This window comes from Cygnus atratus, chromosome 2 (genome assembly GCF_013377495.2).
Source record: "Cygnus atratus isolate AKBS03 ecotype Queensland, Australia chromosome 2, CAtr_DNAZoo_HiC_assembly, whole genome shotgun sequence".
Lineage (NCBI taxonomy): Eukaryota > Metazoa > Chordata > Aves > Anseriformes > Anatidae > Cygnus > Cygnus atratus.
Window position 1 is genome coordinate 68,306,040 of NC_066363.1, and position 25,886 is coordinate 68,331,925.

At 42.0% G+C, this 25,886-nt stretch overlaps 1 protein-coding gene across 1 annotated transcript in view; it reads left to right on the forward strand.

Annotated features, from left to right (window-relative positions):
• ELOVL2 (ELOVL fatty acid elongase 2) overlaps positions 1-21,225 on the forward strand; it is a 33,002-nt gene extending 11,777 nt beyond the window's left edge. The window contains exons 3-8 of the mRNA XM_050708764.1: positions 2,013-2,200; positions 15,414-15,491; positions 16,633-16,804; positions 18,851-18,975; positions 20,275-20,409; positions 21,100-21,225. Of these exons, the coding sequence (XP_050564721.1) occupies positions 2,013-2,200; positions 15,414-15,491; positions 16,633-16,804; positions 18,851-18,975; positions 20,275-20,409; positions 21,100-21,225 (824 nt within the window). The remainder of the gene's footprint in view (positions 1-2,012; positions 2,201-15,413; positions 15,492-16,632; positions 16,805-18,850; positions 18,976-20,274; positions 20,410-21,099) is intronic.
• The last annotated feature ends 4,661 nt before the right edge of the window (positions 21,226-25,886 follow it).

The following is a 25,886-nucleotide window of genomic DNA, read 5'->3' on the forward strand; positions in this document are numbered from 1 at the left end:
CAGCGTTTAATGCTGTTTAGTTTATTTTGTATTCTTATCTCTTCCAATTATTTTTCCTCTTTAAGCAAATATACCATTTAGTTATCTGATGCCAGTTGGCCTTTGTGCAAATAACCTTTATGCATGAAATATTGCAGTCCTCGGATGGGTGGATCCTTTTTAGAGAGCAGTCTTGCTGAAACAATTGCTTTCTTCATCTTCATTTAGAATACCAATTAAATAAATCAAACCCTAATGCTCCTAAAACATATGCTAGATCAACATTTGTGCACACAAGCTTTACCTGTCCTCTGACTCGTGTGTCCTGTTTATAGCCCATATGGGAACAGAATCACCTCAAAAACACCCATTCCACAGCTTCCTAAATGTCTCGTGACCTTTGAGAGGGTTGTTGGAAGCATTTACTCTCACACTGAAGTGATCTTAATTAGGCACTGAGATATGAAGACAGAAAACAGGCACTCTGGCATGGTAATGCACACCAAGGCAAAGCCGCCCTGAAGGAAGGGCTGTGCTTTGCAGTAGGTAGTCATGCTTTCACAACTCTTTTAATCCTATGCCTCTCATCTTTTGGAGAGAGGAACTGGTTTTTAGGAGTCCAGAAGGGAGGGTCAAAGCCAGGAGAGCACTGGACTTCCACAGTAACTCAGGTCTCATTGAAAGTCTTTCCTGCAAAAGAGCTTACATCCCATGTGGAGCCCAAATCCATGATGAGTGTTACAGTTACTGCAATGGAAGCAAGGTGGGAAGTGGAGGGAAATGCTAGTGAGAAAGAAAGTTCCATTGGCAGATTATTCTAACTCACTTAAAATCTCACTTTACTTATATCTCTCTATATATTTCTGTGGAAAGAATAGTTGGAAAGAATATGATAAAGTAAAATTGTCACAAGCAACAGTTTTTTAAACACTAAGGCACATTTGATGTGTGAAATATCCATTGCCCAGTCCCAGGTTGAAAAAGTAGTAAAATGTTTTTTCATCCACTGTGAACACCTTCTCTTCTGTTACAGTTTTTAGCCTAATGTTGGTCTTTAAAAAAAATAATTAAATAATTTAAAACAGTTTCTTAGAGCAGAAAGAACTACTGTGACCTGCACAATAGCTTCTCATTGACTTATTTCTTCATATACTTCATAACTCTTGACAGATTTGTCTTTCTGAAAAACTAGCCATGTTGCCACTTGTGTTTCTCTTAGATAAATGTCCAAAGATTATTGTTGTAAAAAATTAACTCTAAATCTTCCTCTATCGTGGAAAAAAAAAAGAGGGAAAAAAAACATTTGGTTGTGACACAGAGTTGCTCATAGGACAATGAAATGGTGCCTCCAGATTGGCATGCAGAATTAGGATTTGCTCATATACACTGAACTATCTGATTACCGCCAATGAGATTACTTGTGTGAATAAGGCAAGCAGGATTTGACCTTAATATTGCATTTCAGGATCAAGCAAATAGAACAAAAACTATGAGAAAGCAAGCCCTTATGTTAGCAAATATCTTTGATAACCATCAAAGTAAACATTTGCTATTTGCTATTTGTTTTTCATATTTAATGTTTTTGAAAAATCCTCTCCTTGTATAAATGTTTTCTAGCAAATATCACGTGCCTTCATACATACGTAACAAATGCAGAATCAAAATAGTATAACACTATCTTCAAGCTGTCTGTCCCTTAAGCAAGTCAAGATATAGTTTAATTAAGTTAAAACATTAATGAAAAGACATACAGGATTTTTTTTTCCTCTTTTCATTTTCTCTTTCCTGTTAAAGTGAGGAGATGTAAGTGACTTTAAATTATTAGGGAATTTTATGCAGTTTTCACCACACATTCTGTGAATTAGTATGCCATTTTTGGGAGGTAATAGTAATGAATAGCTCTTAATGTGAGCAGAACACAGCAGATTCCCTTTAGCACTTTTTGCAGATGTTTTTCACTGTACAACCTGCCCTATTTTAGCAGTACTTTACTATAACATTCTTAATTGCTTGCTGCATGCATTTCTTTTCAGATTCCAGGGTTAGAGGATGGCTACTTTTGGATTCTTACCTTCCTACATTTTTCCTTACTTGTGCATACCTACTGTGCATATGGCTAGGCAACAAGTTCATGAAGAACAGGCCTCCGTTCTCCCTCAGGGCTCACCTCATTGTATATAACCTTGGGATTACACTGCTCTCCTTGTACATGCTCATAGAGGTAAGTGTTCTTCAATGCAGCGCAGCTGAGAAAGGTGAGCAACGTACACTTTTTAGCAGAAATTTCTTAGTTTTGCTAGGAAATTTGACATGAACGGTAAATTTAAGTAAATTTAACATCAAGAACAGTCCCTAAAAGCACTTTGCAATTGGGCAATGACTTGTAGAGTACCTTCCCTGCTTAGGTCTCAGCATGTTTCAGCTGTCCTTCCTGAGCTACAGTTCACCCCTGAAGACAGTTGGCTGCTACTATGACAGTGTTTACAAGCTTGAAGATGAATCTGCAGCAGTTGCTGAGTTCAAACATGCCTACACCTCGTTATTCAGCATGCGTAAAAATTCCCAAGAATTGTTTTTTATTTGTATGACTGCCTATGAAGTGATTGTTCTTTGTACAAATACCCATATTTAAATGTGAATAGATTCATATACGAGAGTAAGTACAGATTTATTTATGGTGTTGGCTATTCAATGTTATTTTTCTGCTCTCCTGAGTACAAAGCTTCCATCATATAGTCAGACAGTAGAAACATTAAGTAGCAGGCATGATAAAAACCTGCCACTTTAGCCAAGAGCAAGTCCTTTGGGGACTTGGAGGCTGAATATGGTCTCACAGATTATTTTCTGAGCGCTTATCAAGAAGGAACATGCTTACAGAAATCAGGTTCCATTCATAACCAGAAGGGAGGTTTGAATGCATCTGACAAGTTCTGTAATAGCAAAGGATTTGAGCAGCATTCCTCTGCAAAGATATGTGTTTTCACCTTCCTGTAGGAACAGAGCTGGCCTGAGAGTCACTTCAAGACTTTTAAGGGTGAGATTCATCCCTCCAGCACCCAACACTTACAGGCCTTGACTGATAACAGGGCAAAGACCTGGTGTGCTGAGGAAGGGAACACAAGCACAATTCACTCTCTTCTTCTGTAAGAGGATGCATTTATTACTGCATTTCAGCTCCATTCCCAACTTTTGACATTTGCCTGACTAAATTCAGGTACTGGTTTATTCAGCTCTCCATTACAAGGAAGGCTTTTGTGGAATAATCCTAATTCCCAATGAGGCCCTTCCATTATTCCAGTATCATTTTCTCCCCCCTGCCAAAACTGTAGCATCTCCAACTGCTGACAGTGCTGCTTTGCTTGCGCAGCCCTCACAGCATTTCTTGCTTCCTGGGCTCTCAGCCACAGCAGCAGTTTCTGTGAGAAAAACAAGGACTGACTGTTCTATCAACTGGACAAGAAACTTTGTTTTGTCCAGAAGCCAAACAGGACCCCAAAGATTTCAAGTTTTAAATTAATTTGAGCTAAACACCAGGTGAGTGGCCAGGTCAGAAGGCCAAACAGCAGTTTGTGCAAAGGACCAATTGTGCTACACAGTGCTTTGTCCTGGTCAAAGCTCCAGCTGGCTTCCACAGTTGCTCTGGGTGTCTCAGAGTGCGGGATGAGGCTCAGAGCAAAGGAGAAACAAGCACAATTGCTGGAAGGTTTGATGACTCTGTACTGATTTTCCTCCAGAATTTAAATCAGCACTTCAGTGTTTAAATCTCCATTCTGCTTGAAGGTATATGGATAGCTGTCTTTGGTAGTAAGACTCAACGGAAATGATTAATTGTATAGAAAACAAAAATACCACTCCCTTTCCCTTGCAGTTTGATTTGGCCTGCCACAAGCAAATGAATAAGCAAACAGAATTTTAACAAGTCTTATATGAATTGAGTTGTTTTTTTTTGCCACCTTCATATCCTTGTAGGAACTGTGTTGAGCCAGCTCCCATTCAGCTGCCTCACTGCCCTTTCTTTCCCAAGGCTAACTTTGTGCAGACAATCGTGGAGTTGCACAAGTCCTCACTAAGTCCCTCCAGGCCTTGACTCTGTAGCTGGAGGCTGCTGACTTACACCTCCCAGACCACAGCCAGGCATGGCTGGCAGCGCCTCCATGCTCCCCTTTCTGCATTTGTCAGGAACCCATCGGACATCACAGCTGGTTTATTGCAGATGGCACAGCTCTGGACTGTCAGCCAGGCTGGTTGTACATTGCACAAGTCGCTATTCCATAATAGTGGTTCTGTACTTTTTCATAGCCTATTCGTGTGGTTCCTGTTCACAATTTTTCCTGTGAAGAAGCAGAGTGTGTGTTGAGACTTGCAGACCTTCCTGAGGAGCTTGCATATCCCTGCTGAAGGGAAAAAGGCAATGAGGAAGGCAGAAATCTTCTTCAGCAGTGAATAAGGTTACAGTGACTAAACATTGTCTTATTTCTGAAGCCTGTCTCTCACCCCTACTCCCTCTGTCTTTAATGGAAGGTAAGCTCTTTAAGGCAAGAGTTACCTATATTTAGAGCATTCTCCGTAGTGCTTTATGTAAACACAGTGGTTTCTTATGTAAACACAGCTGATCTCTCCAGGGATTATGATTCAAGATTAATTCCTAATTAGAGAGATCTATAACAATGGCCTTATTCCTTCATCTTCCCACTGCACCGCCAATGCTCTGGTCTCTGTAATAGAGATAAACACAAAATAATAAGCTCTATTATAGAAATTAACTAATTTCTATTATAGAAATTAAGTAGAAAGGCAAAGGTTATAGCAAGGACTCATAACAAAATGGCTAGGTTTTTATGCATCCAAAGGCAGATTCCCCTTTTGAGCCAGAGCTCTGTGCATTGCTCCATGGACATGAAATATCTGGGATCCAACTGTAGCTCCATTAGCTTTGAGTCCAACCAATCTCTCAAGTACTTAAGATGTGGCATTAACATAAGGTCAGATATCCCTATGATTCCTAAAAAGCAGGGTCTCAAAACTCATGTGTCAACAGTTAGCTGTCTTTGAAGGCCTCCTTGAAGAACAGTTTATTAGACCTTAATCTAGAAACCTGTGCTTGGCAAACAGATTTTCCTGACGCCACCAAAGACACTTACCTCTTCCTGTTGATTGTAATGGAGAAGTGGAACACTTGTTTTTGGAATGCAGCTTTTTCCAAGTACCTGAAACTTAGATACATTTCCTGTGCTTAAATTAGGCAGGCTGTAGGTGCACTGCAGGACGGTCAGAAGGCCAAATTCCCTCCCATTTTGTCACTATAAGAGAAGGCTGCACCAGACATTTGTTATTATTTTTTGTTTTGTTTTGACATTTGTTATGGTACTCTTCTGTACCATTAAGTGTTAATAGACTCAGGTCAAACAGATCCAAGAGTTTCCAGAAACGTTGCCAAAAACCGTGCACAAAACAACCACTACCATTTTGTTTTAATAAAAATCAAAACTTTTTTCAATTTCACTGAAAAGAAATATACCTTTCTTCTACACAAATCTGTGCTTAATATTGTGAAAGTATCAACTATGCACAGAAAACCAGCTTAATGTGAAAAGCAATCAGGTATTTGCATATTTTAAAATGAATTCATGAGCAAGTCAACGCTCAGACCACACTCCAGAGACCCAATGTGAGGCACCAGAGGCCCAGATAAGGTATTGAAGTTCACCACAGGATGAGATCCTCATAACTTTCATACTAAATTAAACTTTGAAACGAAGCAGACCAATGCTGATCTCTGAATTAAGAAATTACTCATGTGATACTACTCTTTGTCATTAACAGAAAAAGACATAATCTCTACCAGGGTCTTAGGTTGCTTTCCCCAGCAGTAAGTATCACCTCTGCCCTATTTAAATTAAATCTCAGCTAGTCATCAAGCTCTCATCCAAGTCCTTGTGTTGATCAGGCACTAAGAAAAACAGGACAATGGCACCAACGATCATATTAAAAAGGAGATCTAGAGATGTGTGTCATTAGCATACAGGTGGCATGATATCTCAAGTGCTTGTATCCCCAGGTAGCTTCACAAATCCATAGGACTTGAGAACTGTAAACAAGAAACCATATCCATGCGGGGAAGCAGGACTTGCATGCGTGACCCATCAATCCAGAGCAAAAGTCAGAGGTTCCCGCTGGGTGCCAAAGGGAAAGAGCAGAACTGTACAAGTATTGCAAGCCCAGTGCATTAAGCTTTTTACTGAAGTCAGAAGATAATTCTTATACTTTGCACGGTGTTAAGAAAAAAAAAAAGCATCAAGTTTACCTCCAATTTTCCTGTTTCTAGGAGCTAAAATTTAAACCCACAGTAAATCTGAAGTTTCTCAATTACAGTAATGACTTGGAAGTAGATCCATAGGTGCCAACATGATGTGAGGATTCCCAAGCGTGCCAGGATTGCCTTCTCTGTATCCTCTGATAGAGCAAGGAAGGGCAAAAGCACAATGCTAGCACAATCAGAGTCACCAGGCACCATTTTTAGCTCTCTATATGATACAACTGAGATGACATCTCACAAATGACTAGAAAGGTCAATATGATGCCAGGATTTAGGATAACAGTGGGCAAACTGAAACAAAACAAAAATAGAAGGAGCACTTACTGCCGTTAAAGATAACAAAAAAAGTTTTTACAAGTACATCAACACAAAAAGGAGGACTAAGGAGAATCTCCATCCTTTACTGGATGCGGGGGGAAACTTAGTTATAAAAGATGAGGAAAAGGCTGAGGTACTCAATGCCTTCTTTGCCTCAGTCTTTAGCGGCAAGACCAGTTGTTCTCTGGATACCCGGTACCCTGAGCTGGTGGAAGGGGATGGGGAGCAGGATGTGGCCCTTGCTATCCACGAGGAAATGGTTGGCGACCTGCTACAGCACTTGGATGTACGCAAGTCGATGGGGCCGGATGGGATCCACCCGAGGGTACTGAGCGAACTGGCGGAGGAGCTGGCCAAGCCGCTTTCCATCATTTGTCGGCAGTCCTGGCTATCAGGAGAGGTCCCAGTCGACTGGCGGCTAGCAAATGTGACGCCCATCTACAAGAAGGGCCGGAGGGTAGACCCGGGGAACTATAGGCCTGTTAGTTTGACCTCAGTGCCAGGGAAGCTCATGGAGCAGATTATCTTGAATGTCGTCACGCGGCATTTGCAGGGCAACCAGGCGATCAGGCCCAGTCAGCATGGGTTTATGAAAGGTAGGTCCTGCTTGACGAACCTGATCTCCTTCTATGACCAAGTGATGCGCCTGGTGGATGAGGGGAAGGCTGTGGACGTGATCTACCTTGACTTCAGTAAGGCTTTTGACACCGTTTCCCACAACATTCTCCTCAAGAAACTGGCTGCTCGAGGCTTGGACTGGCGTACGTTTCGTTGGGTTAAAAACTGGCTGGATGGCCAGGCCCAAAGAGTTGTGGTGAATGGAGTCAAATCCAGTTGGAGGCCGGTTACTAGTGGAGTCCCCCAGGGCTCAGTGCTGGGGCCGGTCCTCTTTAATATCTTTATTGATGACCTGGACGAGGGGATCGAGTGCACCCTCAGTAAGTTTGCAGAGGACACCAAGTTAGGTGCGTGTGTCGATCTGCTCGAGGGTAGGAAGGCTCTGCAGGAGGATCTGGATAGGCTGGACCGATGGGCTGAGGTCAACTGTATGAAGTTCAACAAGGCCAAGTGCCGGGTCCTGCACCTGGGACACAACAACCCCAAGCAGCACTACAGGCTGGGAGATGAGTGGTTGGAAAGCTGCCTGGCAGAGAAGGACCTGGGAATACTGGTTGATAGGCAGCTGAATATGAGCCATCAGTGTGCTCAGGTGGCCAAGAAGGCCAACAGCATCCTGGCTTGCATAAGAAGCAGCGCGGCCAGCAGGTCTAGGGAGGTGATTGTCCCCCTGTACTCGGCTCTGGTGAGGCCGCACCTCGAGTACTGTGTTCAGTTTTGGGCCCCTCGCTACAAGAAGGACATGGAGGTGCTCGAGAGAGTCCAGAGAAGGGCAACGAAGCTGGTGAGGGGTCTGGAGAACAAGTCTTACGAGGAGCGGCTGAGGGAGCTGGGGTTGTTTAGCCTGGAGAAGAGGAGGCTCAGGAGTGACCTCATCGCTCTCTATAGGTACCTTAAAGGAGGCTGTAGAGAGGTGGGGGTTGGTCTGTTCTCCCATGTGCCTGGTGGCAGGATGAGGGGGAATGGGCTAAAGTTGCGCCAGGGGAGGTTTAGTTTGGATATTAGGAAGAACTTCTTTACTGAAAGGGTTGTTAGGCATTGGAATGGGCTGCCCAGGGAAGTGGTTGAGTCGCCATCCCTGGAGGTCTTTAAAAGACATTTAGATGTAGCCCTTAGTGATATGGTTTAGTGGAGGACTTGTTAGTGTTAGGACAGAGGTTGGACTAGATGATCTTGGAGGTCTCTTCCAACCTAGAAGATTCTGTGATTCTGTGATACTTAAATTCTGTTTGATTCTGTTTTATTATAATGGCTGAAATGAGAAAGATTTAATTCCTAACTGTGCAAAAGATAGAGCAGATAGAGCTTGAATAGCAGCAGGTCCAAGTAAGGTTTTAAAAGTGCAAGTGAAAAAAAAGATCCTAGTTTTGCCCTGTCCTGGAATTTTGCTAGCATTTTTTGCATATTTGCAAATTTGCATAGATTAGCTTCAACATGAGTTTTGTTGTTGTTGTTGTTTGTTTGTTTGTTTTTAAGGATTGTAGTAAATGGTTGTTTAGAAGTTAAGTAAATTTACCAGAGAAGCAAGGAATGATTCTGGATCCATAAGGACTGGTGGCTTCAAAGGTTTCCTTTGAAGTATTTCTTTAATTAGGACAGCAGTACAACCTCAAACTTGGGGAGTAAGAAGAAAGGAGCAAAGTGAGAAAACCAAAGAAATCAGGTAGACTTTTCAATCATTTGAAGAAAGGGAGAAGTGAGAAAAAGAAAAACTGGACAGCAAAAGGTCACTGAGAATGTAGTGCAAAGCAGTGAAATGTAAGGACAAAAGTAGAAGTTTATTTGAGTAAGAACTCAGTCTGGGTAGAGTTACATCCCCAGGTGACCCCCTGCATGGAGTCCAGCTGTACACACTGCAGGTCAGGATATCATACCCCGTCATTGTATTACAGAGTTAGCCAATCTTTTCTCTGGGCCATGACACATTTAATTATTGGACCTCTAACTAGACCAGTAGAGAGCCTTACCAAGGAGTAGCCCAAAGCACGCCCTTTACATTTCTGTCCCTATGAAAAATCTCAGCTGCATCATAAAGAGGGACAGCAAAAAAATTTAATTGAGAAAAATCTTGTGGGCTTATTTCCCATTCAGCATGCATTTCTTGTTTGGCAGGATGACATTATGAGCTAACACTGCATTTGGGAAAACAGAGGCATTGACCAAGGGGCAGGGTTGCAGCCAGGCTCCTTGAATCCCTCAGTCCTAAACTGAACAGTTCAAGACGCTTCCCAGTAGGGTTTATAGTGTTGCCAGACTACAGTTTGAGATCTTCAGGATGCAACAGCAGTTATTTGGAAACACAGGCTATTCTGCATCTCAGCTATCCATCTAAGATCTGGGATTATACCACAATTCTAAGAGGCTTGTCTAAAAATGGGCAACCTACACAGATATTCTGCAATGAATACTGTTCATAAATGATTTTACAATTGAGTTAATGATAAACCAAGAATGATTAATAGTATCTTCTACTATTTGCTTATTGTATAAAAGCGCGATTGCCCCAGTAGCATTGCAGCATGCCTTCATCCTCCATCTCTTGGGGATAACAAATCAGATTTTGCAATTGTTTGGAACTGAGCCATGCTACAGTCAGGGAGCTCAATTCTCTCTTTAAAACCTGAAAAAGGAAAGTAAGGCGAGACCAGGATCTAAAAAGAGAGGTGCCTCTCTTTCTAGACACTAATAATTTTCTGAGGTGAACTCACAAAGAAAAAAAATTTCTAAAAATGGCAAAGAAACAATATAATTCCTACCTCCTTTCTGAGTCACTGACCTGAGCCTTTGCTCAGACTCCTCTTCCTTGGGATCTGACCTGCAGGTAACTGCTTCTAGGACTGTTTTTGCCGAAGTAGAAAAAACTAGGGAGGAGATGCCATTTACAAGGGCTAACAAAAATCTCCTACAGTCAAGGAAAATATGTGATTCATGGCACTGCAAGTTAGACCTTTCTCTCCATTACATTTGTCTCCTTAGTTAGTTTAGCAAGACCTCTATTGGTCTGAGAGTTGGCGTGCAAGCGAGAACGCAATAAAATACCATATAAGTAATAATGCCAACCTGCTCCATTTTGTCACAAGAAGGACACCAGTGCTCATCCTCCTGCTCTGAACTTTTGAGAGGAATTCGAAGTATTTGACTACTAATTGCAGTATTTGTTTTATCTTCCCCTTCTGAACTGTTTCACTGATATTGAGGTGTTTCAGGTGCCCATTTAGGATAGCTCTGATATGGAAAAAATCAAGGCAGATCAAGCTACAGATTACAGTCATGAACCAGAAATCAAAGGGGATCTTTCTGGAGGTCTACAAACACCAACCCTCTCTCTGGGTACACTCAAAATATTCTGAATGTTTTACAAGGCTTGCTCATCTCTGAGGTGCTGGTGCCTCATCCTCTGTCTTTCTCGTGCCCTGGGACAAGGGCAACATGTTGTTCTAGGCATTTTCTCTATGAAAGAACCCAACATGCACAGTGCTTTTTCCACAACTCAAAGACCACAAAGAAATTGCAGTCAGTAGAAATGTAAATGTCCATTCAGAAAATCACACTGCTTTCCTTTCTGGCCTACCTGGCCTAGAGGACAACAGAAGGAACAGGTTGCAACTGCGAGGTTCTGAGGCTGAAAGCCTGAGATGAGCAGGACACAGGCCCCTAAGTCCAGGCTCTTGGTGCTTAGCTTGCTGCTGAGCAAGGTGAGAAGCTTTGGCACCATCTTCTGGAACCTGCTGGCCCTGGAATTTCTTAGAGGAGCCAGCTGTCATTCCCGGATGATGTGATTCCCCATTAAGAAGAAAAAAGAAAAAATAAAAAAAAGTAAAAATAAAAAAAAATGCATTAGACTGCTGCAGTGAAGTAACCATTGTGAATCTTCATTCTCTTTATACTTGAGTAGATAAACAAAGGTCATTTATTGGTGTAACAATTGGAATCTATTGAGAACACTAGAGCAACAGCAAAATATGAAACCTCTACTAAGGAACAGGATGTTGCTACTTAGCAGAATTTTTTCACAGGGAAGCATTTTCTTCTTTCCAAATAGCATCAGACAATGCATGTGTTAATATTAGTTTCACGATAGGTTGCCAAGAATGTAAAACATCCAAAGGGATGTTTTCTAGGGAGATAAATTGTATTTTTAAGGGGGAGAAAGAGGATCTCTCATCTCTTTATTGTATACTGCACTTACACAATCTCTGCGTGATAAAAAATGCCACAAGTTCTGTAGCATCATGAGAGTGCTCAGCATGTGGAAGGGAACATAACTGAACCAGTAAAAGTAATGTATGAGTTTGGTATCATAGAAATATAGCACTAGTAACTGGATGTCTTGTGTCAGGTTACTAGTTTCTGTTCCAGATACGCAGCTGGCTCATTTGATACCATTAGGTAACCTGCTTTCAATCCACATCACAGATAGCCAACATGAAAGTCACAGCCTGGGATCACCAAGATGCCAAAAAGCACTCTCTGCCTTCCAAGTTTCACCACCAACTTTTTATTACGGAGTTAGCCAGAAATCTTAAAAATTATCTTGCAAAGCAGAGTAGTCAAAACTCAAAGTGGATTCTCCTCTTTTCCCTAAAGGAGATGAACAGCATATGAGTCATCTACCACGGAAAGCTGACATGTCAGAAAAGCCAACATGATGAAAGAACAAGGTTAAGACACTCAAAATAGATTTTCGCACTAAGCTGCTGGCTGTTGAAACACAGATACAAATCAAAGGGAATTTTTCTGCCAAGTGAAATGACTGGGGGGTAGGCGCACAGTATGATCTGCAAATCTGGCATTTATATAGGACCATGGAAGAGCAAACAGAAGAATAAATTAAAGAAAAAAAATGCAGCCAGGTTGTGATATTCTTACCCCAGATTTTTCTCCCTGTTTGCATGGTGACCAGTGTGATGAATTACAGATTTTTGAAATGCCAAGTTAAAAATCTGTGATACTGAAATGAAATTATATATATTGTTTAAGTTTCTGAGCCTTTAAGAGTTCTCATCTCATTTTGAGAGCTATGAGTGGAATTCTTGAAACAGTCTTGTGATCACACTGAGCAAACCAGTTCAATATAGCACCAGCAGGAGAGTTTCCAAACCTGTAACAACAACAAAAAAAAAGATTTTTGAAAAATCAGTCTATTGTAATCATATACGAGTCAGAAAATCTGTAAAGCAGACAAATCAAAAGATTTCAAATGGCATTTTTTTCTATTAAATTTCTGTGATTTAATGTTTCAGTTACTGTACCAGAGGGCTTTGTGAGGTTTGATATTTTCAAAAGAAGAAAATGAGTTAGCTACTAAGGAATGACAAAAAAAAAGATTGAAAAAAGGGAAAAAAAGTTTCCACAATTGGAACCTGAAAAAACAACAACAAAAACCCCCACAATAACAGACCTCCAAAGATGCATGAAAAGGAAAAATGAACAAATTCTACCAATTTAAGCATAAGGGTATAAATTTACAGTTACAGAATGCAACAGAATGAACCAAGTGAAACTGAGATACTGAAAATACTGTTTAAACTTACATACCTCTCACAAGGTAGAATTGTTTAAAAGCCTCAGATAAAAATTATAGGCACATCATATCATAAATGTAAATTACAAAAGATTGTGTCAGATATGAATACAACAAAATGTGGACTTTCTTACTTTAACAAAGCAGTAGACTCCATTTATGATAGCAATTTACAGTTCCTCAGTAAAAGCAGGGAAAGAGTTCCTTCCTAGTCCATGATGTGCTTTTTACAAGAAGGGAAAGGCAGTCATCTTTTCTCCTTTATTTGTTTTCAGGATTTTGAGTTTTTAGAGGGCACAGCTTCAAGTCCCTACAATCACAAGGGCTAGAGATGGTACCACTACTACCACTTCCCACCAATAAAGCTGCGAGGCTATCATAGTTGCTGTAGGAAAACAAAACAGCAAGAGGCAATATCATTTACTCTGCAGAACTGGCCGCAGAGGTTTCTGGCAGAGCTGTTAATGCTTGTGTTTGAGACCATACCTTACCAAAGCTTCCAGATGGAGTTCAGGATGCTGCCTCCAGATGAGCTCCTGATACCCCCTCCCTGCTCGACCATCCTGCTCCCAGCCAAGGGCGAGATGACAACTCCATTTTCTTCAGCATTTCTCAAGCAACAAGGCAGAATCGAGAGCAAATCTTCAACAACGGCCCATCAACGATGCTGTACCTGCCTATTCCAGAAGTCCCAATCTGGGGATCTCTTAGTCACTTCTGATTGGAGGGAAAATCCAAAGCAGGAGAGCACACAGGAAAGGCACTGAGAGGAACCATCTGTAAAAGCAACTGTGCAGTAACATCTCCCTGAACATCACTCCTGAAGCTGCTGCGTATTGCCAGCTGCAGCACAGGTACAGATCTGCACGCCCCCTTCCTTCCACTCAGAGGACAGAAACAGCCCATGCATTTGGGACTGGAAACTACCCTTTTCCACTCAGCTGATTTTTGAAAGATGGGAGGGAAACAAAGTGCCATACCTAGGAGCTTTAACCCCCTTCTCCTCAGCAGCATCTCCTCAGGTTAAGCGGGGAGAGGAGAGGAGCCCGCAAGCTCCAGCCCTGCATGCTTGAAAGCACAGCACCCACGCAGAGGCCGCTTGGCTAAACACATTGTGATCTCAGCTGCACTGAGCATTTGCTTGGGGACCTCCACACAGGTTTTGCTGTTGGATTTTCCCTGTTTTCAGACTGCAATCCCATCCTGTTTAGTTTTGTGACCTCTGGCACACGCTGTAGATGAATCCACCGAAACAGGGGCTGCTCCAGAGGAGGAGTGGTTTTGTTTCAGTTGTCCGATAGTAGCCATCTAAACCACCCACTTATTGTCTCTTCATCTCTCTCTATATATATACACACACAATCTAAAAGATACTCCACTGATTATTTTGGCTGCAGACAGACACCAAATATGTTGGAAATACAGGGACAACTGCATGTGATTCAGAGAAAAAGTAGTAGAAAACTTTGGCTTTCTAGGTCTTTGGTTTTGTTTGTTTGTTTGTTGTTATTTTAATTTGAATTTATAATACGCATTCTGACTTATTTGCTAATTCTGTAGATCCAAAGAAATTATTGCTCTTAATATGTATTTACTCTAGGAATTAATTCAATATGATCACTGAGAATAAATCTGCTTTGCTTTATATAGGCTGTCACACTTAGTTAAGCACAGGAGACTTTTTCAGTCTCAAGTGGAGGGGAAGGTCTGTACAGACACCAATACACGCCTTCCCCTGAATGTAGTGCCAGAGTCAAAAACAACACATGCCTCACAGCATCCTGCAATGCTGCTTACAGCGTAACCCTGCAGTGTACTTCTCTCACCATAACTCGCTGCACCCTCTGCAGACCCCAGAACATGAACTGCCACTTGGCCACAAGAAGTACTTGTCACATATTTAAGTAAGGAAGTCACTTTTAAAATCACTCAACTCTACTTCGTAGTGTTGTTGATTGACAAAATACTCTGCTGCCCAAAAGAGCTGCCAGTTGCTTTAGGTAATCATTACTATAAAAACATTCCACATCAAAAGGCCCCCATATGGCTTTCCAGATACCTTCTGCTTCATCACAGCATGGTAGAGTGACGTTTCATTGCTTTGTCTGCTTCCCAGTATGACATGGACAAAGCCTCAGAAATTGCTTTTGTGTCTGTTTCTCCACTCACCACCACGCATGCTCTCTTCTCTTTCCTCCTGCATTTACCAATAAAGGATAAAGTGGTATGTATGTGGCATAAAGAAATATTTCTCCTCTTGCACTACTTTAGATTTACGTTTTTTTTGCTTGGTTGGTACAGAGAATTTTTCTCAGGGATAGGAAGGGTTTTGCACTAGTAGGGCTGTGAAGCTCTGTTCATACTGCTGCTGGATCACTGCACTAAGTAACAAGAAATATTTGTGGATGCCTTGAAGGCTCTAAAGTGAGAGAAATGTAAAAGGTGCAGCATTTCAGTGTGTATTTCCAATAGAACGTGAAACCTTTTCCATTGCAAAGGAGAAGATATTAGCAAGTTGTCTGGTCTAAGAGCATCAGTTCATGGAACGAATGGGAACCTACAATGTTCTCATGCTATTTAAAAGAAAATCAGAACAGCTGCAGAGCTAAAGGAGAACTACTTTGTTTATGAACATAATTGCTGTGTTTTTTGTTCCAGCTCATCCTTGCCACATGGGAAGGAGGCTACAACTTGCAGTGCCAGAACCTCCACAGTGCAGGGGCGGCCGACATCCGGGTGAGGCACAGCAGCAGCTCAGCCCTAGCACCTGCAGCCCGCCTTCCTTCCCTGTGCTGTGGTGCAGCACTTCTGCGTGCACGGCGGGTGCACAGATGCCATCAGGGACAGCTTTAGCATGAGGGTTTTATCAGAGTGGCCTGATAGCTGGTAGCAAACAAGCAGAGTTAGGGTTTCTATTTAGTACAGAGGCATCCTGATCATTGAAAGCGTGACAGGGAGCATTTTAAAAATACATATTTCAAGGTCTGTGGTCAAAAGAGTGGTGCCTGACTATTAAAACAGACAATATGGATCCATTAAGAACTCGGGAGAAAAATCCATTACCTGCAATGTCAGGCTCTAGCTGGAAATATATTTGAGCTCAACTCTAAACTTTGGAAAACTTCAGAGCCATTCTGCTGCCTTGGCTCATCTCTAGTTTCAACCCTTATTGCATCACAGCAATTCCATGTAGTAACCCTTTCTCGTTCCCCCCTTCAGGCTTGTTTTCCAGATAACAATAGAGCTCAAGGGCTGAAAGACTGGATAACACATCATTTTCCCTAGCCCTCAAATTCTGTCTGTGTTTTAGCAAGGAAGAGGTCACTTAAGTGCTTTTTCCCATCAACAAAAGGTGTTCCCCCCCACCTGTTCCCTCCCCCCCCCCCCCCCCCCCCCCCCGTTTTAAATAACTATCTTTAACTGCCCTGGGACATATCCTGAGCTCTGATAAACCATTTCAGCCTTAGAAGAGGTACATTCCATTGAGCTGAGTGTCAAACTTGGATTATTTAAAAACAGAAGCTGCCTGTGTAATCTATTCAGTGTTAAGAAGCTACAAATGGTATCATCCTTAAAATAAACCGTATCTCTGATTCAAAAAAGCAGAACAATTAGAAGACCTATCCTCAAGTTTATATTTCTTAAATTGTATTTAATTATATATTTAGACAATCCCATTTTAAAACATGATGAATTTTCTATACACTGCCTCTTCAAAGAGGAAGTAAAATTGAAGCCAGAGCTTGTATTCCTCCTTCAGTGGGACACTGATGCCTTTGGGGGAATTGTGTGCCTAAGGACTAATGAAGTACAACAGTAGTTAAGCCCTGTTATGGACAGGTATTGATCTCCTGCTGTTTTGTTCTTGCTCACACAGGTAGCCAAGGTGCTGTGGTGGTATTATTTTTCCAAAGTAATTGAATTCATGGACACTATCTTCTTCGTACTGAGGAAGAAAAGTAGTCAGATCACCTTTCTCCATGTTTATCACCATGCCACCATGTTTAACATCTGGTGGTGTGTCCTGAACTGGATACCCTGTGGGCAAAGTAAGTCTCTTCACTTCATCACCTGGGGTGTGAATCACCTGCTGCTGGGGGGGAGTTGCACCACTATGCAAAGCAAGTGCTTCACTGTGCTGCTGTAGCACAGCACCATTAAGGTTCATAGCCTCTTTCAGAATTGCAGGACAGTTGCAGATCTCAGTGAAATTAAAAGCACAGTTAAAAGCGCAGGGCAGAAAAAAGTCCTGAGCATTAGGCCCTGGATTTTCCACTTAGCTGCCACAACCTCTCATCTTTACATTTCTTCAAACCACTTTTAGACAGGGTAACGCTACTGAGTGGTACAGAAGAGTGATCATATATAAAATCTACTTCAAAAGCAGAGGTAGAATGAAATCATGACCCTAGTAAAGTCAATCAGAACAGCATTTTTACAGATTTCACACAGAATCACAGAATGTTAGGGAGTGGAAGGGACCTTGAAAGATCATCTAATCCAATCCCCCTGCTGGAGCAGGAAATTCCACTCCTATATGCATCAATCTGTGATATTCTGCTTTGGCAAGATACTTCACTTACACAACCACGAATTAAAATACAAGTAGTTTTGTTTTGGGGTTGTTTTATTTTGATTTTGTTTGTTTTGTTTTTCCAATGAGATTGCTGTACCATTAGACAGCTGTTGTAAGCTGTTGTAAACAAAAAGGGTTTTCTCCCACATCAGGGATTGTTTTTAACAATTACTAGTTCATATCATTACGCAGCAAAACAACATTTTAAGTTATCTATGTTACAAAGTTACTTTAATCTTTAAAACTTACATAAATTTGTGCTTGTGATAGAATCAACCTAAGGGCCCACAGCAGGCCAAACTAAATCAACATTCCTTCAAGCAAACATGGCAAAAAGCAAAACTATGTCTTGAATTCTGAACAGGACAGCCAAAACTTATGGGTACTGTCTTATTTTTCACACTGAAGTAGTAGAAGCATTAGCCTTCCTTGGCTCATCTCCCTTTGGGTCCCAAACGTTTCACAACAGTAATCTCTTAAGTGTCTTGGGTCCTAAGAAGCTATTGAAATAGCCATCATCTCCCCGTTGAGGTGGGGAAGTGCCACAGGCTGCTCCTGTGATACCTGCTTACTAACAAAGAGCAGAGAACTATTTCAAGTGTCTCATAACACACACTTTTCCAGGACTTCATACAACTGGAGGCTTTCTGCAGCCTTGTTATCGGAGTTGAGAAGAAAATTGGTTTTCCTAACTTTAAGCTGTTAAAGGGAATCACCTCAGTCCCCAGAAATATTTTGTAAGGCAATTTGTTGCAGGGATTTTTTCGGTATCAGAAAGCAGGATTGCCATTTGTTCGTACTTGTTTTGGCCAGCACAAAGTCCGAGTAAATTACTGTTCTAGGTAGAAGCAGAGATCAACGATTTCATAGTAGCTACAAGCTGTTTCTGCAGAGGGATAAACTCAATGGAGCAAAGTTAACAGAAAGCACACAAGCCTGTGTGTCTGAAAATAATTCCCACACTTTGCACTCATTTTTCGCTATTATGATTAACAGAGTGGAAAAACAGTAGTCCAGTAATTAATCAATAATTATTCAGTAATTAATCAGTGGAAAAATCAAAACCATTCATGAGACCGTCTCATAGTTGTCAAGCACTGCTATCAAACACATGGTCATACATCAGGTAGACTAGTGCTGGTGCTTCTCAGTAGTCCATAAGGTACAGAGGGCAATTCTTTCGCTCTCAATCCAGTATTTACTAAGTGCAGCTAATGAGAGTGGCAAGGTGCGACAACATTCTGGAAATCATTGTGGAAATCTGCATCTAGCAGAAGAGCCCCTGAAGAAAGCGAGAGCAATGCTCAAATAAAGTCACACCAGGCAAGTTTCATTCAGAGACTGACTAAAGCCCTTACTACTACATCAGAGGAGACCAGGTGCCACCTAGGGTGCAGCAGCAGTCATCCACGGTACAGAGTAAAAACTTACTGTATGCAGGAGGCACTGCTAGCAGCAATGTCTTCTCATTTTTTAGCAGTTGGTGATATAAAATGTTTTCTGTGTTGGATGTTCATAGGTTTCTTTGGACCCACTTTGAATAGCTTTATCCACGTGCTCATGTATTCTTATTATGGACTGTCAGTCATCCCTTCTATGCACAAGTATCTGTGGTGGAAGAAATACCTCACTCAGGCACAATTGGTACGTATCTACATTACTCCCATTTTTAACGGACAGAAGTCCTTCAGAAACGTCACAGAGGGCAAAACAAACGATGGACAAACAGTCATTTGTAGAATTAAGCCAGTTAGAATCCAGTTACGACAAAGCTATCATGCACAGTAATTCACTAGTACAGCCCAGTAAAATTTAATAACTGAAATGATGCTTGAAACTATTTTCTACAGTGCAGTAGAAACTCTACAGTCCATAAAACTCCACTAGTTTTGATCTCTTTTGGACTACTGATTAAAAAGTTGTGAAAGCTATCAACTATGTAAAACGTTAAAAAGATACACTGCACACTTAAATGTCTTGTAATGGCTTTACAGTTTGAAAAACTCATTCAGTGAAGAAAATCAGATTCCTTCAAACAAGAAGTGTAACTGTGGTACAACTACAAAACACAAGATGATGTAAACAGCTCTTAGACAACAAGACAGAGCAGACTTCTAAAAGTCTGTTCCAGCAGCTTCCGTATACAAAGAACAGAGTCACGTCAAATGCTATCAACAAGATGCAAGGCTTGATATACAAAAAAAAAAAAGGTGTTCTCTTCACTTTTTTAATCTTACAACCTGTTCATCTCATTTGGGAGTTTGCAGTGAGCTTAAAAATGCCTGTGTAGAATTGTTTTTTAGGTAATGCCTCTTATCTGAGCTGGGATCACCCCTGCAGCTAGAACAGCCCTGTTTAAGTGCACCCCAGCTTGCTGGACTGAGGGCACCCTCAGTTGGTGGGGAAGAGACAGATACAGCAGAATTGGCTGGTATTGCAGTCCAAAATATCAGCAACCCTCTTTTTCCACCCCATTTTTTTGCTTCGTTTGTCCCCATCTTAGCTCTGTCAGTGCTAGTGCCCACCTACCTAAACTTCTCCTCACACCTGGCATTTCCATTCTTCTGTTCAAACTTGCAAAGCCATTGCCTCGAGTCTTCAGAGTTTCTCAGGTTTCTGCCCAGTAACAGAGACAACACTGTACCTGGCATGACACAGCCTGGAAGATATAACAACTCCTGTTAAAACAGCTTTCATTTTGCCAACCATTTGGCCTAAAACCTCTTATTTTTAGGAATATCCCACCCCTTCATGTTTTTTTTAAGATGTCACAGGAGCACCATTTTAACCTAACCCTCACAATACATTCACTTGTTCAGAGGGGGAGAGTGTTCAAGGATACTCAAAATTTCAAAGGGCAGAACTAGGTAGCATTGTTATATTTGATTTAGCTAGTACCAACCCTTTCTCAGTAAATATTCACACGTGATCTGTCTTCTTCAGATCCAGTTTCTGCTCACTATTGTGCACACACTCAGTGCGGCTGTGAAGCCATGTGGATTTCCATTTGGCTGCCTCATGTTCCAGTCTTCCTACATGGCCACACTGGTCATTCTCTTTGCAAACTTTTACATTAAGGTAAGGAGTCGCTCCCTCTATCCAAAAGGGTTGGTGATCCAAAAGGGTGGGTGATGGGGGAAAACAAGCTTTTTGCATAGTGGTCTTGACACAGACCAGGTACAAAACATATACAACAAACCTCAGTACCTAAAATATGTTTGTATTCACATAGACGTGTCAGTTAAGACTAATAGATGCAGTAGTGTCTCCAAGATACAGTCAGTAGTGACATTGCAGCTGAGCTCTTCTATACTGCACTGAAGTGCAGTCTTGTGCCGGGGCTCAACTCTGCATTCACGTAGCATGTCAGGTACTGCATCCAGGACCTAGGAGGTCTGAATTTGCTCTGTTTAGCAACTTTGAGTTTTCCTCCCTTCTTGGAAGAGCAAAAAACAAGCAGCTCTGTTTTTGCATTATTCAACCTTTTTTTTTTTTTTTAGCAAGGAATGCTCCAGCCTGCCTGCATACATACAGCTTCTAGCGAAAAGGGCTTAAAACCCCTTTAGACACAAAGAAGTATTACAGTAATACTAGTGAGGCAATATCATCCACAGCAGCAAAAATCATACAAATCCCTGAACAAAGTCTAAAGCAAATGTATACCTGCATCAACAAACACCAGACGTCACCATTTTACAGTTAACCGTAAATAGCATTTGGGGAACACTAAATAAATCCAAGTAGTTACTTTGCATTTTGCTTTTGTAGACATACCAGAAAGCACCTTCAAGAACAGTTGTAAAGGAGACCCCTGTTACAACAGAAATAAAGAATGGTTTCCATAAGGACTACTTTGCTGCTGCCAATGGATTCCTGAATAAGAAAGCACAATAAGTATAGTATTTCCCATGATTTTTTTCTAAAAAGAATAAGAGACTGAACTACAGGCTTTAGCTGAAAACCTATTTGGTTACATTTATCAGTTCTTTGTACCAGACACTTCTTAATGTACTGCTATTTAAGTTTTAACAAAAGGAGTAGATTTATTTGTCCTGTCAAAGATCACCACCAGAACAATAAGGCCAACATCTTTCTCACATGAAAAAGAAAATCTTTCTGATTAGTAATGCTGACACAAAAAACCTCTTATAAAACGGTTGATGGATAAATCCCTCAAAGCCTTCAAAAGGTTAGGGCTCTCTTTAGACTTAACACCCTGAGCGCTTTCTATGCATGTGAGACATCTCGAGGCAAGTCTTTGCAGTGCATCCAGCACATTCAGCTAAACTGTGGTTAAGGTCAGAAGAAGAGAGATGAGAACGATACTGTTTCCATTACCATACCCCTCTCCACCGCTTCCCGGCCGTTATCCCCAAGCACGTTCCCTCCCATAGACACCACTGAGGTCTCTCTGTTCCTGCAGGAGCCCTGAGGAAGGATGTAGCAGAAGGCAGAGACCAGGTGCACAATCCCAGGGGTTGTAGACAAACAGGTGCCATGCTTGCTCGCTTTATGTATGGGCAAACTGGCTCAAACACCACAAAGGTTGGCAGGAGTTCGCTGCGTCAGGGGCTGGGACAGGTAGCACTTGGAGGCTGTCTGATATGGGATTTAGAATACATGACATTGCACAGTGATATGAGGTTTTGAGCTCCAGTCAGAGCAAAGCAAGTTTCTTTGGATGTCCTAAATTAAAAGAGATGTAACTAAATGGATTTTAGAAGAAACAGGAGCTCAGCAACTTAATGAGCATAAATCCTTTGAGTGTAAATGTGCAAAAAGTTAACCCCATGCAAACACTGTTAACCTGAAGGAAACTGGCATGCCAAATATTAATAGACAGGAAGATGCTGAAAGTCTTGAAAGTGAACATTGCAACGAGCCAAGTACATGATACAGGGATTTCTGCACTAGGTGGGCCTTATTCAGACTGCTCTCTGACAGGAGAGACTGGGACTGGGGCACAGTCTTCTATAGGGAAAGCAAAGAGATATTTCCTGCCTGCAGTTGTAATGGTGCATCTCATGCAAAAGTCAGTCATTATCTCTGCTGCTTCAGTTAGCTTCTACTTCCCACTTACAAGATTAGAAATTAAGAATCCCCTAGGTTAGCTTTGGGAATCTGCTCCATTCCCTTTTCTCACTTAGCCCCCTTCAAAGTCTCTGCTAAAAGCAAACACAGCCTTTTTCCTCTCCCTTTTTCACCATGAAGTAGTTTTGGACTCTTCCAGTCTTGCATTATCTCAATGAAACCACCTTTGGAGTCATCCCAACCCAGCCAGCCTGAGAGACCAACGCAGCTCTGTAAAGGGACCGTGTCCTTCCCCTCCCCTTGCCCTGCAGGGTCCCACGGAGGAAGAACTGCATGCACACAGCCAGCAGAGGGCAAGCAGCAGCAGGGGACCCCTGAGGAGAGGAAGCTGCCCCAGATCCTGCTCCTCTAATCCTTCTCCACCTCCCAAGTCAGTTTTTTCCCCCTCACACTGATCTTTCATCAGGGGCTCTTGGAGACAGCGGGCACAAAGGCAGGGGGATTTGTCCTGGGACAAGAGGCAGGGCAGCCAGCCTCGCTGGGAACAGCCTGAGAGGCTGCAAAGAGAGTCAGGAGAGGGAGAGAAGAAAAGGTACAGGATGGGGGGAGAAGAGAAGTTTCTGGACCGCAAAAGCAAGAGGAGGAAGTGGCACAGAGAAAAGTGGCGCAGGTCAGAGTGCAATTTGAGTTTGCACTTGAAAGTCCCATTGGATGACCCGTCTCAAGCCAGTTGTAGTTCCTACTCCATAACAGCATGAACAAAACCCTTCGTCACCAGCAGAAAACTGAAGCCCTTACCATGCTGCAGCATAGGTAGTATGCTTGAGCTACCTGGCTGTTAAACTACATTGTGAACTGGGCAACCAAAATTACTGCAATACCCAAACACTTTTACACCACCACAGACATACATCTAGCTGCTGCATAGTCACATTTGCTCTCTCTTCCTTAAGCTGACCACAGCGAAGGTCAGCGTTTCACTTTAACATTTAATAAGGAGGGAAGGCAGCAACCAAAAAAATAGACACAAAGCCCAGACTCTGTGTATACACTAGTTCTCACTAGCCCTTCCAGAAACTTTGCAGATCTTTCTGGTCAATACAGGAAAACTCACAAGCTGTAAGAAATTACTGGGTTTGACTGAGGGTGTTGTATGTGGCCCTAAGTGAAGGGAGAGCTTCAAAGCTGTGCAGATGTCAGCTCCATCCAAGAAACACCTCCAGAAGAGGTAAATGTAGAGGGAATCAGAAGAAGCAATAAGATAGTATGCAAGGCAACCAGCTGAACCATTTGGCTGAGACAGACAACAAAATGGTTGTGTGCTCAACCATGGATTTTAGGCTGAGTGGAGTCCCTAGCTTTTTGATGGCAAAGCATGTGTTTGACTACAAGTGCAGACCATGTCAGCATGCTAAGTGTTAAAGTTTACTATGGCAACCAAACCCACAGATATTGATTGTGTTTTGTTGAAACCTCATTAAAAAATAAATAAATGCCTTACTTGAAGCTCAAAGGGCTGGTGAAAAAAAGAAAAAAACAAGATGGTCTCACCTTTCAGATCCAGACCAGGTAGGCAGGCTAGAATCGAATCAGGTATGGTTTAAATTCTTCAGATCTGTCTTAACATCTTCAAAATGCTGCAACTGTGAAGAAAAAGCATTGACTTTTTAAACTGATTTTCCTGTAATACATAACACTGTAAATAAACAGATTTTACTATCGGGTTGTCTCCCCTCCCCTTTGTTTACGGCATGAATTGCTGGGAACTGGTAATTAGAGATCACTTTTTTTCTGAAATTTTTCAGAAAGCTTTTAGGCAATTCCACTCAGACCAAGAGACATCTCCCACAACTACACACCACCTGCACTCACACTGGTGTTAAGGTTCTCTTTGGTTTTCATGGAACTGTTGGCTGTGCTCTGCCCACAGTTGACTGGGCAGGTGGTATTTCTGCATCCCACGTTCATACCTACACGCACAATAGTTGGGTTGATAGGACAAAGTTTCCTACAATGTGCAGACATGGGATTTCTACACTTCCTACCTGAGGTACCTTTCTTTGGTAGAGTAAACATCCCTGTCCCTTGCAGACAGTCCTACTTCTTAACAGTGGCTCCATGGGCAATGTAGGCTCCCAGCTTCATTCCTCAGCTCGTTCCTGGCTCAGATGCATGAAGTAGATGATGCAAATACCTCACACTGAGTTTGCCTGTCCCAGCAGAGAGAAAACACTTACAGCCCCAAATTAAATCCAAACAGACTCTCAAAAATTAAACTGTGTAGCTTTGCTGCCTCCGTGTTCCCAGGCCTCTCTCTCTCTCACCTTGCACATTTAGGCTGGAGAGATCCTTTTGATTCATCCCTTATAAGTGCATCAGAAGAGCAATCTTGGACAGATAGAAGTTTCTAAACACCGCACAGGAGGAAGGCTATTGCATCCCACTTGCTAGTTCAAGCAAGTTTGACTCTCAGTTTGTTTTGTTCACACTTAATTTCATGTACTCTGTGGTGCCCCACACACAACAGTGAAAAACATCTCTAGATTTTGCTGCGTATGACGGCGTGAAGGCATACTCGGAGCATCATCGTTGAGACATGCTGTGATTTTAAAAATATCACCTCTTCACCCAAACATACCAGCGTGGTGGGGAAGGGCCTGGTTTAACCATTCTGTGCCAAGATGGGGAATGCTGTCAGTCAGTATAGGCTGCCTTACCAAATGCATCACTATTCTTGTGCCCGCTGTTTCTGTTATATAAAGGCTTCAAGACATCCTCTTCGGAGTTCTACCAAAGAAAAAATAAGTAAATTAAACAGTCTACACTGCCTAGAAAGAAGCACGTGGATTTCCAGTGACTCTTGCGAAGACTTCGCAACTACAAGAGGCTTTTAACTGACACTCAGTTCCTAGAAAATTATTTCAAACGAACAAGAAGTGGGAGCCTGGCCCAGATCAGCCTCTGAATTCCAGTTAGGGCAGTAAAAGGAAACAGATTATCCTCTTTTTATGTGAAAGTGCTAGGATTTTATCCTCATAAAAACCATCACTTCTTTTTCCCCCTTCAGGTTTGAGAAAACATTTGTGTATTTCTGAAAGATGCATTTCATTTCTCCTTAGAGCAGGTTCAATAAAACCATAGGAGCAGGATGAAAGAAAGTCTGAGGTCTCAGCTGGTGCTGATGGTGGCAAAGAGGATCCAGCCTAAAAGCTGCTCCTACCAACACATAGGCTGAGTAGGGCTTCAGGCAGTTACATGTTCATGCAGTGCTTCAAGCTATATTGCCAGAACGCAGTCTTTTTGCATTTGATCTCTTTGCAGCTCTTACACAGATCTTTTTCTCCTCCAATGCACAGACTCTCTTCTCTTCTTGTGCTATGTTTAGATGCAGTTTCCAAACCACGCCTTACCAGCTGAAGACAAAGCTTGCCGGGCACACTCTCACCCATTAGCAAGTTTGGACCACCACAGGGGAATGGCAGAGTAGGAGCACTTCGTACAGCCCAACAGGCAAGCCATGCGCC